Source organism: Sus scrofa, chromosome 12, assembly GCF_000003025.6.
Source record: "Sus scrofa isolate TJ Tabasco breed Duroc chromosome 12, Sscrofa11.1, whole genome shotgun sequence".
NCBI lineage: Eukaryota > Metazoa > Chordata > Mammalia > Artiodactyla > Suidae > Sus > Sus scrofa.
In genome coordinates this window covers 50,903,263-50,919,350 of record NC_010454.4, presented here as the reverse complement: position 1 = coordinate 50,919,350, position 16,088 = coordinate 50,903,263, and the positions used below count along the sequence as shown (strand labels likewise).

The 16,088-nt window shown below is 53.3% G+C and overlaps 1 protein-coding gene across 3 annotated transcripts; it reads right to left on the bottom strand.

Moving 5' to 3' along the window:
• On the bottom strand, positions 2,164–15,993 carry AIPL1 (aryl hydrocarbon receptor interacting protein like 1). 3 transcript variants are annotated; one of them, XM_013981245.2, is made up of 10 exons: positions 15,842–15,993; positions 14,505–14,708; positions 14,260–14,404; positions 12,735–12,918; positions 11,963–12,145; positions 10,958–11,137; positions 5,371–5,559; positions 3,930–4,106; positions 3,664–3,805; positions 2,164–2,670 (listed from the first exon to the last, which is right to left on the bottom strand). In XM_013981245.2, exons 4-10 carry the CDS (start codon positions 12,741–12,743, stop codon positions 2,468–2,470), a joined length of 1,083 nt encoding a protein of 360 aa, XP_013836699.2. In that variant the 5' UTR covers positions 12,744–12,918; positions 14,260–14,404; positions 14,505–14,708; positions 15,842–15,993; the 3' UTR covers positions 2,164–2,467. The 3 variants fall into 3 exon arrangements, with proteins under 3 accessions (XP_013836699.2, XP_013836698.2, XP_020923378.1); XM_013981244.2 differs by lacking the exon at positions 2,164–2,670 and having other exon boundaries at positions 2,877–3,805; positions 15,842–15,966; XM_021067719.1 differs by lacking the exon at positions 2,164–2,670 and having other exon boundaries at positions 2,877–3,805; positions 11,963–12,099; positions 15,842–15,966.

The following is a 16,088-nucleotide window of genomic DNA, read 5'->3' as shown; positions in this document are numbered from 1 at the left end:
AAGGAATTCCTGGGGCTTTTGTAACAAATGCTCAGCTTTGGGGAGGGAAGGGTGTCTCCAGTTGTTTGAGTTCAATGTTCCCCTCAAGGACTAAGGCCAGGATGTCTCCAGGACACTCTCTGGCCCCCAGGCCCTGTCTTGCCTCGGGCTTGCAAATGTCCCAGGCATCAGGAGGGGAGACTTCCACCCAGGATGCCTGGACAGGATCAAGCAGGGTCTGGGGACACATTCAGGCCTCAGCCCGGCTTAGGGGATGGTGGATAAAAGGAGAGCCTTACTGTCCCCAGGAAAAGGGACAGTGGTGGGGACACTGTGCACAGAAAATGGACAGGACAGTGGAGGCTGGGAAGCCTGCAGGCCACAGTTCCTGTCCTCACACAATGCCACTGCCAGGCTCTTCATCAGTTTCTGAGCCACCCCTGAGCCTCTGGCTCTCCACACACCAGCCAGGCCTTTGTTCCAGGGCAGCCAGGAGCCCATGAAGGTCCCCTCTGCTCTTGTCCCCGAGCCTCCACCTGCGCCTCTTCCTCCAGCTCAGGGCCTTCCTTCAGGCTACAGGGCTGCTCGCCCCACTTCTGGCTTCTGAAGGTCAGAATCCCCCTGCCTTTGACCTCCTCCAAAATCTCCTCCTGGGTCTGACAAAACACCTGGCAGCCATCAGAACCAAGCCTGCGTGGACCAGAAATTAACCCTCTTCCCACCACGGTGGGAGGGCTTAAACCTCGCATCCCCTAGTGCCGCAAAAGGGAAGAAGAAGAAGAAAAAAAATCCCCATGTTAAAATAAACACTGCCACTCCTGAAGCCGGAATATCCCTTCCAGGAGTCACAAATTTGGAACCAGAGTAAAAGAAATGCAATCACATTATACAGTCATATTCATGTAAACGCTGTCTATTGATTTCCAAGTTTCAGAGTCAACCAATGGACAAAACACAGAAGACTTAATTTTGGTGACACACAGAACCTAGATGTTAAGAGCCAGGAAGAGCAAAGGTACAAAGGACTCCCTGGGGGTCGAGGGGAATATGGGAGGGAAGGTCTCAGCACTGCCACCCTCATCCTATACAGATGAGCGTCCTCAGGAGAAAGTTCTGCACAGAGTGTACCAAGGTACAACACTAACCAAGTAGAAAACCAGCACAATTAGAAGGGGAAGGAAAAAGAAATCAGAAGGCCTTAAAGCACTCAATTCACTTTTCACTGACATGGAATAGCTGATTTAAACATATTATTTGGAGACTGAGAGAACTACCAAAAGAGTATAAAAAATCAGGGTCATTAAAATGGCTAGCTCTGGGCTAAGGGATGGGATAGACTGGGCAGGAAATTTCACTTTTATTCCTAAGGTCTTCTGTGCCCTTTTTGCTGTTTTTGTGTTGTTTTGTTTTGTTTAACCTTGATATCAATAAAACATGTTGCCGGCCACATCAGTAAACAAAGGATGCTGCAGCCATCAGTGACTACAGCCACCCCAGACTGACGTGAGCCCTGAGGGAAGCCAGGATGGAGACAAACAGGCTGCCCACTGCCAGCCTTCAGCCACTGCAGCCACTCCCACAGGTGCACCCTGAGGGGATTCAAGGTGGAGGAGGGCAGGATATTGAGCCTAGAGAGTTAAGGTGCAAATCCAGGGAATTATTTCAATGAGCCCAGACTCTCACATCTTCCCATACATAGAAAAACGCTAAATTCATTAACTTGAGCTATCTGGTTTTCTTTCTCTTTCTTTTTTTTGGGGGGGGGGGGGCGGCGCAGCCCGGCACAGGGAAGTTCCCAGGCTAGGGGTCCAATCTGAGCTACAGCTGCGGGTCTACGCCACAGTCACACCAGATCCAAGTCGCAACTACGACCTACACCACAGCTCACAGCAACGCTGGATCCTTAACTCACCCAGCAAGGTCAGGGTTTGAACCTGCGTCCTCATGGATATTAGTTGGGTTTGTGACCGCCGAGCCACAACGGGAACTCGCAACTTGGTTTTCTTTAACAGTAATATTTTTTCCCGGCTGCTCTGGCGGCCTGTGGAAGTTTCTGGGGAGGGCTCCAACCCGAGCCACAGCAGCGACCCAGACGCCTGTAGGGACAATGCCGCACCACAAGGGAAGTCCTGACTACCTGGTCCTTGCTGCAAAAACTCCTACGTACCCTGGTTCCTCCCTTACCTCTTCCAAGCGGTCTCTCGCTGGGCTCCAGTCCTCAGTTTGGTCCGCCAAGTAACACACAATTCTCAACTTTCAGGTAGTACACTACTTTTCAGTAACACGTATATTATTTTGATTTTTTAAATTAACCTAAACGTTTAAAATGTGACACCAAAACCCTGGCCAACTGAACCAGAAACGGCCAGGCCGCCTGTCCGCTGCCGTGTGTCGCCGCCTTGCGGCGGGAGCGCAGGGGTCAGGGCGTCGCGGGGCGAGGGGGCGGGGCCGAGGGGGAGGGGCGGGCGGGAGGCCCGGCGCCTGCGCACTAGCCCAGCATGTTCCGGCAGCGCAGGCGCTCTTCCTCCCGCTTCTCCTCCAGCCGGTTCTCCAGCAGCCTCAGCTCTCTCTGCACGGCCTTCCGCATGGACGGCTCCAGCTCCAGCACTTTCTCCAGGTCCGCCTTGGCCTCCGCCTCGTTCCACACTTCAGCGTGAGCCCGGGCCCGCACGTAGTAGGCCTTCACGATGCCTGCAGGGAAGATCCGGCTGGACCCGCTGCCCAGCCCCAGAGGCGGCGTCCGCCTGGCCGCGCTTGACCAGCTTCTGCAACCCTCAACCTTGACCATGATTCTTAACCTCTGAGCCCTTCTCCGCTGTAAAATGCAGATGATAATAACCGCAGCGTCTACTCCCTTTTCTTCCGCAGACCTATCCAAGACCCTGTAACTAATGTTACCTTCACAACTTACTATTTCCTTATAGAAGCTCCCCAAATGGTCCCCTGTCCCTGCCCCTGTCCCTTACGGTCATTAAGAGGATTAAATGAAGTGGCAAAAGCAGAGGATTGAGTGTGTAGAGCACAGTGTTTGATGATGTCAACAGTCTTCAAACATCGCCTGCCTTCACAAGTATTGCCCCATCTGCATGTCACGGATTCTAGAATTTACTTGATATTGTTCTCTATTAATTGCCTCCTTTTTATTTTTTTCTTTTCTTTTTTTCTTTTTTTTTTTTTCTTTTTAGGGCTGCATCCACACCATATGAAGTTTCCCAGGCTAGGGGTTGAAACGGACCTACAGCTGCTGGCCTAAACCATAGCCACAACAACTCGGGATCCAAGCCACGTCTATGACCTACACCACAGCTCAGGGCATCACCGGATCCTTAACCCACTGAGCAGGGCCAGGAATCAAACCCACAACCTCACGGTTCCTAGTCAGATTTGTTTCTGCTGCGCCACGATGGGAACTCTGATTGCCCCCTTTTTAAAAACCTGTTTACTGCTCCACACAGGTTCCAGGAGCTGCTTATGTATTTGTCCCTAATACACCTTCAAATACCTCCCACAATAAGCACCGCTCATCCACCATCTGTGATGCCGTTAGAGGCTTGGGGAGACCCTGCTGGATGGAGGCAATGTTTGATGGCTTGAGAGGATCAGGAGAGAGGGCCACGGAGATCTGGGCTGGAGTCTCTGGGCCACTGGGCAGATTGGACCCCCACCAGCCCCACCCCTCCCAACCTGGGTGGTGCCGGAGGATGTCGCTGGTGTGCTCCAGGACCTCGTAGTACTCCTCCTTCTTCAGCAGACACTGGCAGTAGTTCAGGATCAGGGTGTTGATCATCTTCTCCAGCTTCAGCCACTGCACCTCCCAGGGTTTCTCCTGCCCGGTGGAGGAAGGTCTGTGGCTGCCCCGCCCCCACCCTCCCCACCAAGCCATGGCCAGGGCAGGGCAGCTCCCCCCAGCATCCACCCCACTTCCCATCCCCTGATGGACAGCCCCCCACCTTGGTCTGCAGGTTCCTCAGGCAGACGATGGCTTCCTGGTACTTGGTAGATGCCTCTTCATAGCGGCCCAGCTTGAAGAGCCGGTTCCCTTCTCCGTGGAGGATGGGCACTGCCTGCATCTTCTCATCATTACTCAGGTTCCAGGTCTCCCTCTGGTACTGGCTGGGGGCCTCAACCTGCCCCCAAAACTGACCATCAGTGAGGCAAGGACCCCGGATGCCCAGGCCAAGCAGGGAAGGCCCTTTTCCCTGCAGGGGACCAGAGAAAGTGGACGCTGCCCAGCTCACTGAAGGCAACTCTTCATCTTCCGCAGTGAGGATCCATCGGCAGAAACACGCTTGCCGGCCAAACACATGTAAATGGGAAAAGGAAGCAACAAGTTCCCCAGGGCCTTGCCCTCAGTCAGAGCCTTTGGGCAAAATAAGAAAAGGTACTCTTTTGTCAACACTCTTTACTTCCCATACTCGGAAAACTACCATAATACTCATTTTGTTAAAACAAGACACCCTAGGAGTTCTCGTCGTGGTGCAGTGGTTAACGAATCCGACTAGGAACCATGAGGTTGCAGGTTCGATCCCTGGCCTTGCTCAGTGGGTTAAGCCTCTGGCGTTGCCATGAGCTGTGGTGTAGGTCGCAGACCTGGCTCAGATCCCACATTGCTGTGGCTGTGGTGTAGGCCGGTGGCTACAGCTCAGATTAGACCCCTAGCCTGGGAACCTCCATATGCTGCGGGCGTGGCCCTAGAAAAGGCAAAAAGACAAAAAAAAAAAAAAAAAAAAAAAAAAGACACCTTAATGGAATCTGCTGGAAAATTGTCATTATACGAGGTCTCTAAAAAGCACCTTAGAGGCGATGCCCTTATACAGTGCACAAACCACACAACTGTTCCAGCAGGTCCATAAAGACCCCGGTTGACACAGATCACCCTTGGAGCCCTCTGGCTGATCCTCAGCCTTGGCCATGAGCTGAGCCTTGGCTGTGAGCCCTATTTTGACCCTCTCCCACACCCCACATCCTGTGGCCTGGGGAAGGGGGTGTGGATGGTTCCATGCAGCCTCTCCCACTACTGAAGAAACAGATCAGAATCCCAAAACTCCAGGGACTGGGGCTGAGGATATAATTCACAACTTCTGCAAACAAAAGTGGAAGTAGATAACCCACAGAAATAAATGCCTCCAAGATGAAAACAAGCAACATTTTAGAAAAACGGTCCCCCATGGGCTTTTCTCTTGGAAAAAGCAAAGGACTGGGTTTTTTCTTGTGGGGGAGGTGAGAGGAGGGTCCAGTTCCAATCCTCCTGTGGTTTATGAGCCCTTTCTTATTCTCTAAAGAGGAACTGGGTCATGACCCATGACCCGTGGGACTGGGCCCCCCTCCATGCCCGCTCAGCCCCATTGCTCTCTGTTGCCCCTACCCGCCTTCCACACCCCAGGGTCACACCTGCAGCAGCTCGATCACGAAGATCAGAGGCTGCGGCTCCTTCTGCAGCTCATCCAGGTCCTCGTAGCCCAGTGTGTGGTAGGCGAACATGTTGGCCAACCCACAGGTGTGCACATGCCACTCGGTGGGGTCCTTGCCCTCCGCCACCTGCCGGAGGCTCCGGGACAGCATGGGGTAGACTCCTGTGTGCTGCGGGGAACAGTGGGCAGATGGATGGCATCGGGCTGTCTGCTCAGAGCCAGCTGGGCCCCAAAGAGCCCTGCGCTGCACCCCCCCCCCACACCACACACACAGCAGAGCTCCTGCTACCTAGCCCCTGGCCTGCCCTGTGGCTGTTACCATGTATTGCCCTCACTAATATGCCCCCCAATATGCCCCTCACTAATCTCTGCAGTCGCCTATGTGCCTGGCAGAGCCCTCTACATTTGTTAGCTCCTTTAGTCCTTAAGGTGACCCCACTAGGGAGGCCCTACTATTCTTCCCATCTTGGAGACGTGGGAACGAGAGCTCAGAGAGGTTAAGTGAGATGCTTAAGGTCACACAGCCAGGAAATGACACAGCCAGGATCCAAACCCAGCTCTAGCCACAATGCCAGGCTGCCCCCACCCCGTGGTCGATTCTAACAGGTTTCCCTTCCCAAGGAGACCCTGAGTCCACAAAGCTTGTGACTCGCAAGGAGGGCAGCGTGGAGAGTGGAGGAAGGAGCAGGGCTCTGGGCCCGAGAAGGTTGGCATCCTGATGGTGCTGCTGGTGGGCAGGGAGTCCAGGTCACCGCCCTTCCCTGAGCTCTGGTCCCCTGGGTTGCACTTGTCTGGGAGTGGGGCTGTTGTCGGGGGTTAAATGAGAGGGTGCAGATGCAGGGCCAGCTCATCACAGCCTCACCCAGCACCGGGCGCTGAGGGGGCCACCCTCAGGGTGGAGGAGGGCTAGGAAAATCGGGGACACCCCTCAGGTGGTCTCTGAGAACCCCTCTCAGAGGCTGAATCCTGAGACGGCCCATCTCATGCCCCTTCATGGCAACTCCAGTAAAGACACAGCACTGGGAAAGGGAAGGGACAGGGGCGGCTTGGCTTGGTCCCCAAGTCACCAGCCAGGGGATGAAGGTCATCCTCTCCCCGCCCCCATCAGCCAGGATTAGCCCCGAGGACCTTGGGCTTCTTTGTGAGGGAGATGACCAGATGGCAGTTAAGCTCGTTGAGATTAAGGGTGGATGAAGCAGGGGAGTGGCCCCGAGGAACAGCTTGCTGCGGGGAGGGGGCACGCCCGGCCTCACACAGCAGCCCCCGCCCCCAAGAAAGTCAGCATTTAGCTGCCAACGCCAGGGCCAATAGGCTGCTGGGACATGACCTCAGACCAAGGCTTTGTCCTGCTAGCCTCCTGCCACCCTAGCGCTACCTGGGATGCTGGCCAGCACAGTGGGTTGAGAGGTGCCACCAGGAGTGCGCAGAGATCCAGGAAGAAGGATAGAGCCCGGTTCTGTCTGAGGGGCTACAGCCATCGAGAGGTTGCAAACTGGCCTGCGGGAGGCCACCTTCAGCTCCCAGATTAGATTTGTTTTAGGCTTCGCATAGTAGGGCTTTTGTGTTAGTTAGCTGCCAGCATTTAAACACTGAGAGAGATCACAGGCCAAGGAAGGTTTCCAGTTGTCTCCAAAACTCGGGCCATCCAGCCACACCGGACCTGCCCCCTTTCACACAGCAGGCTACCGGCTGGAGCCGAGGAGCGGCGCCCCGCTGAGGATGAAGCAGAAGCTCTCCAGTCACCCAGGGTCCCGGACCTCATGGAATTCTAGTTTGCAACCTCTGGCCTCATCAGACTGGGCCCCAGCAGAAAATCCCGCATGGAGACCAGTGTGCTCCCTGGGCGGGGTGGGGGTGGGGAGTGCATTTCAGGGCAGAAGCTCCCAGAACCCCCGACTACCCCTGCCTCCCTGGCTTAGGGAAAGAGAAGAGAGGAAGGAAACCCCCTGCCCTGCAGAGACCTAAACTCCAAGAGAGGACTGTCCAGAGGGCCCTGTGGGGAATGATGAGCAGCAATTGCTAGGGGAAAGCCAGGCCCTCCAAAGTCCTTTGTGAAATAGACCTGATCACCCCAGGGGTTGCTTTGTCTCTCCAAAACTCAGAGTCTTAAGTGGAGAGACATCCCACAGAGAAAGGATTAACCAAATAAAACATGCCAAAAGCTTTTCACACCTCCTGGCTGAGATGCTACTTCTCTTCTGTCTTTTAGCTCTGGTGAACTCCTATTCATCCTTCAATACCCAGCTCAATGTTATCTTCTTAAAGAAGTTCCTCCTGTGACTCTCAGGCAATCAGTTGCTCCCCTCTTGTGATCAGTCTGTCCTCACCTGTTTATTGTGGTACTAGGTGTCCTGCCTTGTACTTGCTTGGGTGTCTGCTCCTCCTCCAGAATTCAAGTTCCTTGAGAGATGTGGGCTTTGCCTGTTTCACTCCTAACACCTAGCACAGGCCAAACGTGGTGCCCACTGTATGTTTTTAGAGAGACATACGGTAGGTGATGGGTAGATGCTTAGTGTTGCGAGAATGGATCATGAATATTGGTTGAAGGGAGGGATGGATAAATTGATGCCTGAGTGAGGTGAATGGATAGAAGAATGGATGGAAAGTGAATATATAGGTAGGTAAGTAACTCTGGAAAGTGTGTGTGTGCATGTGTGTGCGCTTGCTATCCTAGCAACTCTGCACTAGGAGGAGATGTAGGGGGCTGTTGGAAAAACCAGCAATCACTGAGGCATGAAAATTGCCAACCTGATAAATCCAGACAAAACTAGAATTCAAAAAGATACATGCACCAGCATATTCACTGCAGCACAGTTCACAATAGCCAAGACATGGAAACAACCTAAATGTCCATTGACAAATGAATGGATTAAGAAGATGTGGCACATACACTCAGTGGAATACTACTCAGCCATAAAAAAGAACCAAATCATGCCATTTGCAGCAACATGGGTGCAGCCAGAGATTCTCATACAAAGAGAAGTAAGTCAGAAAGAGAAAGAAATACTACATGATATCACTTATATGTGGAATCTAATCTATATATGACACAAATGAACCTATCTACAAAACAGAAACAGACTCACAGACAAAGAGAACAGATTTGTGGTTGCCAAGGGGGAGAGGAGAGGGAGTGGAATGGACGGGGAGTTTGGGGTTAGTAGATACAACTATTCCATTTAGAATGGATAAGCAATGAGGTCCTGCTGTATAGCACAGGGAACTACATCCAGTCTCTCAGGATAGACTCTGATGGAAGAGGATATAAGAAAGAGAATGTATATATCTATGTATGATGTGGTCACTTTGCTGTACAACAGAAATTAGCACAATGTTATAAACCAATTATGCTCTAATAATTTTTTTTTAATTGCCAGCCTGTGAGATGGGCACTGCACTCATGTGACTATGGATTTGGTCAAAAGAACACAGACCCCACAGGAAGGCAAGAGCCATGCCCACGTGACAGGAGCGACAGTAGCTTGTGCTTTCTGCAAACAGCAAATCAATCAACCATCAAGAATTTATTGACAGCCTTCTCTGCACTCAGCTCTCCTGTGTTCGCAAAAATGCATCCTATGAAGAAGGGGTGCTTGTTGGTGACCAGCCTTTGGCTAACACATGGCCCGAACTATAGACCCACGTGGGTCTAAAACAGTTCAGGAGCATCGTAAGCAAAGTCAATGGATGTCATTTTAATCTAACGGAAACCACACCGAAGCTGATTTTCTAAAGACTTGACTTAAAAATAAAACAACTTTTGGGAAAGTTAAAACTTCAGGATAAAGAATAACATAAGGGGAGTTGCCATCATGACTCAGCGATTAACGAACCTGACTAATATCCATGAGGATACGGGTTCAATCCCTGGCCTTGTTCAGTGGGTTAGGGATCCAGCGTTGCCATGAGCTGTGGTGTAGGCGGCAGACATGGCTCAGATCTGGCATTGCTGTGGCTCTGGTGTAGGACGGCGGCTACAGCTCCAACTAGACCCCTAACCTGGGAACCTCTATATGCCTAGGTGCAGCCCCAAGAAGACAAAAAAAAAAAAAAAAATTAACATAAGGACTGGTACAAAGGACAGATGCTCAACGAAAATCTGCTAAGTGAAATTTAACAAATTTCTCTCTCTCTCTCCCCCCCTCGCGCATGGGCAGCTTCTTCAAAAAGTCAGTGGCCCCTGCTGAAATGATGAATCTGGGCATGGGCCATCAAGGCTGCTAACGCTATTGCTTGAAGTCAATGGGGAGCTTGGTCATGGCTGGGTCAGGCTGTCAACACCTGAGCCCCACCAATCAGTCCTAACATGGAGAGAGGTGAGAGGCGAGCAGATGTGCAATGCCTCGCAGTGGGAGGTACGTGGCACAAGCTGCATAAAATACAGGGGAGGGAGGTATGAGGCAGGCAATTCCACGGCAGGGCAACCAGCAAGATCAGAACCTGGGAACTCTCACAAGACAGGCGACCCGGTTCCTTCAACAAACTCATGTCCAGGAAACCAGAGAGTGAAGAGAGAACCCCCAGATCAAAAGAGACTTGACAGACACCTTAACAAAACTCTGTGCAAGGACTTTGTCTAGCTCCTCACTTGAGCGAACCAACCGGAAAGAAAAACGAGGAGACAACTGGAGAAATGTGAACGGTGACTGGAGATTAGATGGCATTGGGAATTATCTGGGGTTTTGATGTAACGGAGGTGGGGAGGGATGGACAGAGGGTTTGGGATTGGCAGGTGCACACTGAGGTACGTGGAATGACTGGCCAACAGGGACCTGCTGCACAGCATGGAGAACGCTACCCGGTATTCTGCGCTCATCTATGTGGGAACTGAATCTGAAAGAGAAGGGATGTGTGCACATGTATCACTGAATCACTCTGCTGCCCGGCAGAAGTTATCCAAACACGGCCAATCAACTACACCTCCATAAAATGTTATGTAAACATGTGATAAGGCTCCTGAGATTATGTCTTTTGATAGCCTTCTTTTAGATGTACAAGTTCTAGTATTTACAGAGGAAATGAGGCAGTGTCTGGAACTGTGTTTTAAGCACATGGAATGAGGACAGAAGGTGGATAGAACCAGACCGGCTGAAGTGAAATTCACTACACTTTGCGTCGACCTGTGTGTAAGTTTGAAAGGTGCCAGAAGAGATGTTTGTTTAAACGTCAGGGAGTTTCGCCATTTCTCCCCGGGCTCCAGGCCAAGGAGACTCCTGGCAGGGTGATTGCCAAGAGTGCTTAAAGGAGGGAACATCCTTGCAGTGTTGCTAGGAGTGGGCAGGACAGCAGAAAAGCAACCAGTGGCCAAAAAGTCTCCAGGATCCACTGATCCTGCATGGAAGTGAGAGTGGCGCACTGGGCCCCGGCCATGACACCTGCTGTCCCAGAAGCAGCCCCTGTTCTTTCGGGGGTGACTCCATCTCCGACTTTAAGGAGGCAGGGTTCTCCCTCCAGAATTTGGTCTTCCTCCCTCCCACTTTCCTGAAACACGGCCGGCCAGCCCCACACATGGACGGGTGAGCCCCGTGGACAGCACATCCCGGGGGCGGGCAGCACGGCCCACTTACGATGGTGTCACACCAGAACTCGGCCACCTCGTTGACCCGCATGGACGCCAGCAGGGTTTCCCAGACCTCCAGCTTGAACATGTTCCCGACGATGATGTGCATGGGATGGCCCGCCTGCTTGCTGTCATCGATCACCGTCCGCTCCTCGTCACATTTCATGGTGCGGAAATGAAAGGTCACCTGGTCGCCAAGAGAGTGGGACCCTGGTCTAAGACCCGCCTCCCGAGGCCCAGCAGAAGCCGCCCCTGTCACCACCGCCCATGGCTGTCTTCCCCCAACCCCAGCCAGACGCCAGAGCATCCCCACCCAGCCTGCACCCCCCCCACCCAAGGGCGAGAAGCCCCCTCCCTCCTCCAGGTCCCCATCTTGCTCTCGCCAGTCCTGTAGGTCAAGTCCAACCTTAAAGGTGCCCTAAATCTGAGGCCTCAGACCCAGACGCTCCATCACCCAGGGAGCCCACTAGAGATTCCCAGACAAACACAGGACCAGAAAATTCCCAAAGCCCCACCCCCACTCCACACTGACGTTTAACTTGCCAAGTATCAAAAATGCCCAGTGAGGAGTTCCCTTTGTGGCTCAGTGGGTTAAGAACCTGACTAGTATCCATGAGAATGCAGGATGGATCCCTGTCCTCACTCAGTAGGTTAAGGATCCAGCATTGTCATAGGTTGCAGTGTAGGTCATGGCTTGGATCCCGCGTTGCTGAGACTGTGGTGTAGGCCAGCAGCTGTGGCTCTGATTCAACCCCTAGCCTGGGAATTTCCATATGCTGCGGGTGTGGCCCTGAAAAGAAAAAAAAAAAAAAATGCCCAGCGAATGGACACCAATTCAGAGCTACCCAGATGCCCTGGGGCAGGACAGGAGGGTTAATTCCAGGAAGGGCCTCCTGGCTGTTTGCTGGCAGAGCTGAAGAAGGCTGCTTGCAGTGCCCTATGGCCCAGCTGGAATGCAGAAGGTTGCCCTGGGGGCTTTTATGCGGGGGTGGGGGGGTGGGGAGGCACTCACTCGGGCTCCAGTGATGAAGTTTGGGAGCTCCCCCGTGCCCCCATGCAGAATAGTTTTCTTGACCCCTTCCACGTTCAGGAGCAGAGCGGCGTCCATGGCTCCAGGTGCAAGGCGCTGTCCAGCCGAGCTGAGATAATCTGCCAGAAGGAAGGCACTGGGGTGGCTGCGAGGTGGGGATTTGCCCTGCAGGGCGGGGTGGGAATGAGAGGAATAAGGTGGGGCCACTCCTCTTGGCCTGGCCTCGGGGCCCCATCCTCTGCTTCTAGGGGATGCAGAGGTCCTGCCTGACAGCCACCCTTACCGCCTCGGCTTCTCTGCTCCCCACCCTGAGCAAGAAGGAGGATGGCTAGAGCTTTCTCCAAGAAGACCCGGCAGCAGGAGTGAGCAGGAGAGGCCTCAGGCCACCTAAGGAGAAAAGAGGTGGGACCAGAAACCCCCTCTCCTCTGCCTGGCCCTGGTCTTAGACTCTTAGTCCCTTAGGACCCCAAGCCTGGGCCCTGAGGCCTTTGCAGTCCTGCTTCCCTCCTTCCAATCTCCCCCTCTTCTCCTCCCCAAGACCTGCCCACCGGAGGATGTAGCATTTTTGTGGGAGGGAAGAGGGGGCAGGTTTCTGGCTCAGGAGAGCGCTGAAAGAGAGTAAGAGATAGGCAGGTTTAGAGGAAGTTGAGGGGTCCCCCACCAGCCCCAAAGGGACTGACTGAGGGCAGTGGACTCTCTCGTGCCCTTAGGAGGATCTCAGCCCTGCGGGCCCTGGAACCCCAGCAGAACTTACTCCACGCATTTCAGGTTTAAAACCGAAAATTCTTATGACGACTTGGTGTTTGGCGCCACCTTGTGGCCAATTCAAGTTCTTACGCCCGGCGTCCCACCACCTGGAAGCTGAGGATTCTGAGCGGCACAAATTTTCTCTTTTTGACCAGAGGCTGACATGTTACAGGGAGAAGGAACACAGGACCCTGCCACAGGGAGAGAACATGGCACTAGCAGCTGGGGACAGCTTCGTTCAAAGGGCTGATCCTACCACTTATTTCCTGACCTTGTGCCCTGGCGTATCTCCCACCTTCACTCCATTTTCCCAACAGAAATGGGAAAATCGGCCTCTCATGCCTCCCTCTATGTGAAAGTCAGAGGCTTCCTTGGAGAGTGAGTGGGATCCACAAACCAAGCACCCCCAAAAGCCTTGACTCCCACGAGGAGTCACTGGCATGCAAGAGGCCAAGACTGGGCCAGCTGGTCCAGCCTGGGGCAGCCTAATTATCCCTCCAGGACCCCTCCCTGAGTGCTCAGAATGCTCCCCCTCAACTCCATCCCTCTCTGTGGGCAGGGAGAAGGGTGGGGTGGGTAGTGCGGAGGTCCTTCTTTTCTGTTGCATTGTCTCTGCAGCCACACAGCCACCTAGAGCTGGCTGCATGCATGGGCAGTAAGATGAATCCTTGGATGGTAAAACCACAAAGACAAATTAAACAGATTCCCCTAAAAGTCAAGGAAGGGAAGATCCAGAGCAGGGGCAGGGGGTTGCTGCTGGGGTCCTGGCCATGTTGTTTCTTCACCCAGATGATGGTTACCTGGGCGTTGACTTTATAAGCATTCACCATACTAGGCATGTTTTAGGCATGTTTGTCAGTGATAGTCACAATGGAATAAAAAGTTGTATTTGTGTCTCACAGTGCTTAAGACGCTCCCTCTGTGTCATCAGCTTCCCTTTGCGGAGGGTCAAGAGGCTCCACATACAGAGATTCGAGACATATCTAGGGTTTGAACTGACAGATTGGCCTGTGGTTGGTTGGGGGGTGGGGGGGCAGGAGAGGAAAAGGATGTTGAAGCTGATGGGGGGAAGGTAGGTTCGGTTTCGCTGCTGAGAAGAATGAGATGCTCAGGCCACGGCCTCTAGACAGACCCCTGGCCTCTGCTTGGGTACCAAACTAACCTCCTAATGGACTACATAAAAATGCAACTCTAATAACTCTGCTCCCCGCTGAAAATTCAGCAAAAGCTTCCCACTGCCGTCAGGATAAATTCTAAGCTCCTTCCCTGGCGGATGGGCCTGCAACCCCTGCCTCTTGCCACTGAGCCCCTGGCTTCTCCATCTAGCCCAGCCTTCCTCTGCTCCTGGAACTTGGCTGAGCCTTGGCCTCCCAACCTTTGCAGTTAGACCCCTCGAATGGAAAACCTCTTCCACCTCGTCCCCCTAACTCGTCAGCTCAAACGCTGTATGCTAAGGGAAACTGCCCCGATCAGCTCCAGGGGGCTCCCCATCCCTTTCACGCCCTCCCATCGCCCCCCAGCACCTCGCATACATGACGTTTTGCACACTGTGATGTCCACTTCTTCCATCACACCGGCAGTTCCATGAGGTCAAGGTAACCGATGGGAGTTCTCCGTCGGACAGAGAGCCCTGGGCAAGGCAGGGCTGGAGGCCCTTCTCTTCCTCCATCCTCCTCCCTGACAGAGGCAAGGATGTCATGAAGCCTCAGCTTGGGACCATGAACTGGAGGCCCAGGGGCCACCACCCCCACCTCCCCTCCACTGGGAGCCTGCTCACCTCAATACATCCTCACTCCACCCTCCATGCAAAGCAGAGAGAGGGAGAGGCTCCTCATTCAGAAGAAATTGTTTCTTCCTCCTCTCGTTGCCATGGAGACCACGATCCTTCACACCATGCTGAGGGAGGGGGGCCGAAAACTCCAAGCAGGGAGGACTCGCAAAGTCACCCCCTCCATCCTGATACTTGATGAGGCTGGGCAATCTAAGGTTAAGAATTCAGGTTTCAAGGTCAGTGCTCCAGGGTTGAAGTTCCAGCTCCGACTCTGGTCCGTCTTGGGCAAGACACCTCACCCTCCTGAATCTGTTCTGTCATCAGGAATGGGAGTAAAAATAGCACCTGCTTCATATAGCTTTGCTGTGAGGATTAAGGAACACTAAAGAAAGGAAACACGCTTAAAGCTATTGTATCTATTGCATTCCTGCCCCTGCTGTAAGTGCCAGGCACGGGACAGGTACAGATGGACAATGGCAACAAGACAATCTAATTGGAGATAATTTGTTTCTAAGCATGGCATCTTCAGTGAGACTTTCCCGCTAAACGTTCAACTTAGTTTCTAGAAAAATAACTCTTCTTTCCCCCTCATATTTCATTGGTAGAGGACATGAATTAAATTCCCTAATTACAATAACGAACTCAGCAAGTGTACAAGATGTGTGGGAACCAGTACTTCCGACGCCTGGGAAACAACTCGACTAGGGGATGAGGTTGAACAGGCGCAACAAAATGGCATTTTTCAAACCGCAGCTCACCACTCTCAGTGAGCCATTGTAAAGGAAGTAGGTTGTCATCAGCATTTTGAAAAATGAAATAGGAAATAAAATATAAAAGCACCTCACATATAGTCAAGTATCATTTTAGGAAACTCTTCAGTTACACAAGTGTGTGTGCTGGGGGCGGGGCTGTCTCACGATGGGTCCTGGGCCCCCAAACATGATGTTCCTAGTGCGAGAACCCCACTTCTAAACGGCGGCTTTTTGAGCCGGTTTGGATGCTAAAGGGAGGGAGAGGTACTCAACTGGGTGGAGGGGAGGGTCCTTGGGACGGGGTGGGGGGCGTACGTATAGGAGGTGGAGAAGCGCACCCTGTCCCCTGGTGCAGGATGGGTTTTCCTGGAGGTTAGCGTGGGTGGCAAGTTTGAGGAACAGAGGGGCAGTGCCTTGTCTCAGGAAGGCAGAGGGTCACGAGGGAAGTTTGAAACAAAACTTCCACAGGAACCCAGGGCTCCGAGCTCCCCGCCCAGGCTCTTTGTGACAAAACCGCCGAAACCTCCAGGGGGATCGGAGGGACCGCTAGGACCCCGGGACCCCGCCTCCGCCCCGCCCAGTCAGACCTACTGGAACCCTTTGTAGTCAAGGAGGGGACCCAGCAGCCCCAGGCCGAGTGTCAGGAGGTGGCGCGGGCGGCTGGATCTGCGCGGAACAAGGATTCTGCAGGCAGCGCGGGCGGGACCCTCAAATACAAAGGGTCTCGCAGCCCTGCCGAGGTCAGGAGGGATGAAAGGGGACCGCCGGGCCAATCCGATAGCAAGATTCACAGTCGCGAGCTCAGGAGCCAATCGGACCCCCGGAGCAGCAGCGAGGC

Excerpts from the sequence above, each read along its gene's own strand:
- AIPL1 (XM_013981244.2), bottom strand. Across the intron at positions 4,107-5,370 it reads TCGTGATCGAGCTGCTGCAG|GTTGAGGCCCCCAGCCAGTA; the intron begins GTGTGACCCTGG and ends TTTTGGGGGCAG. Across the intron at positions 3,806-3,929 it reads TGAGGAACCTGCAGACCAAG|GAGAAACCCTGGGAGGTGCA; the intron begins GTGGGGGGCTGT and ends TCCACCGGGCAG.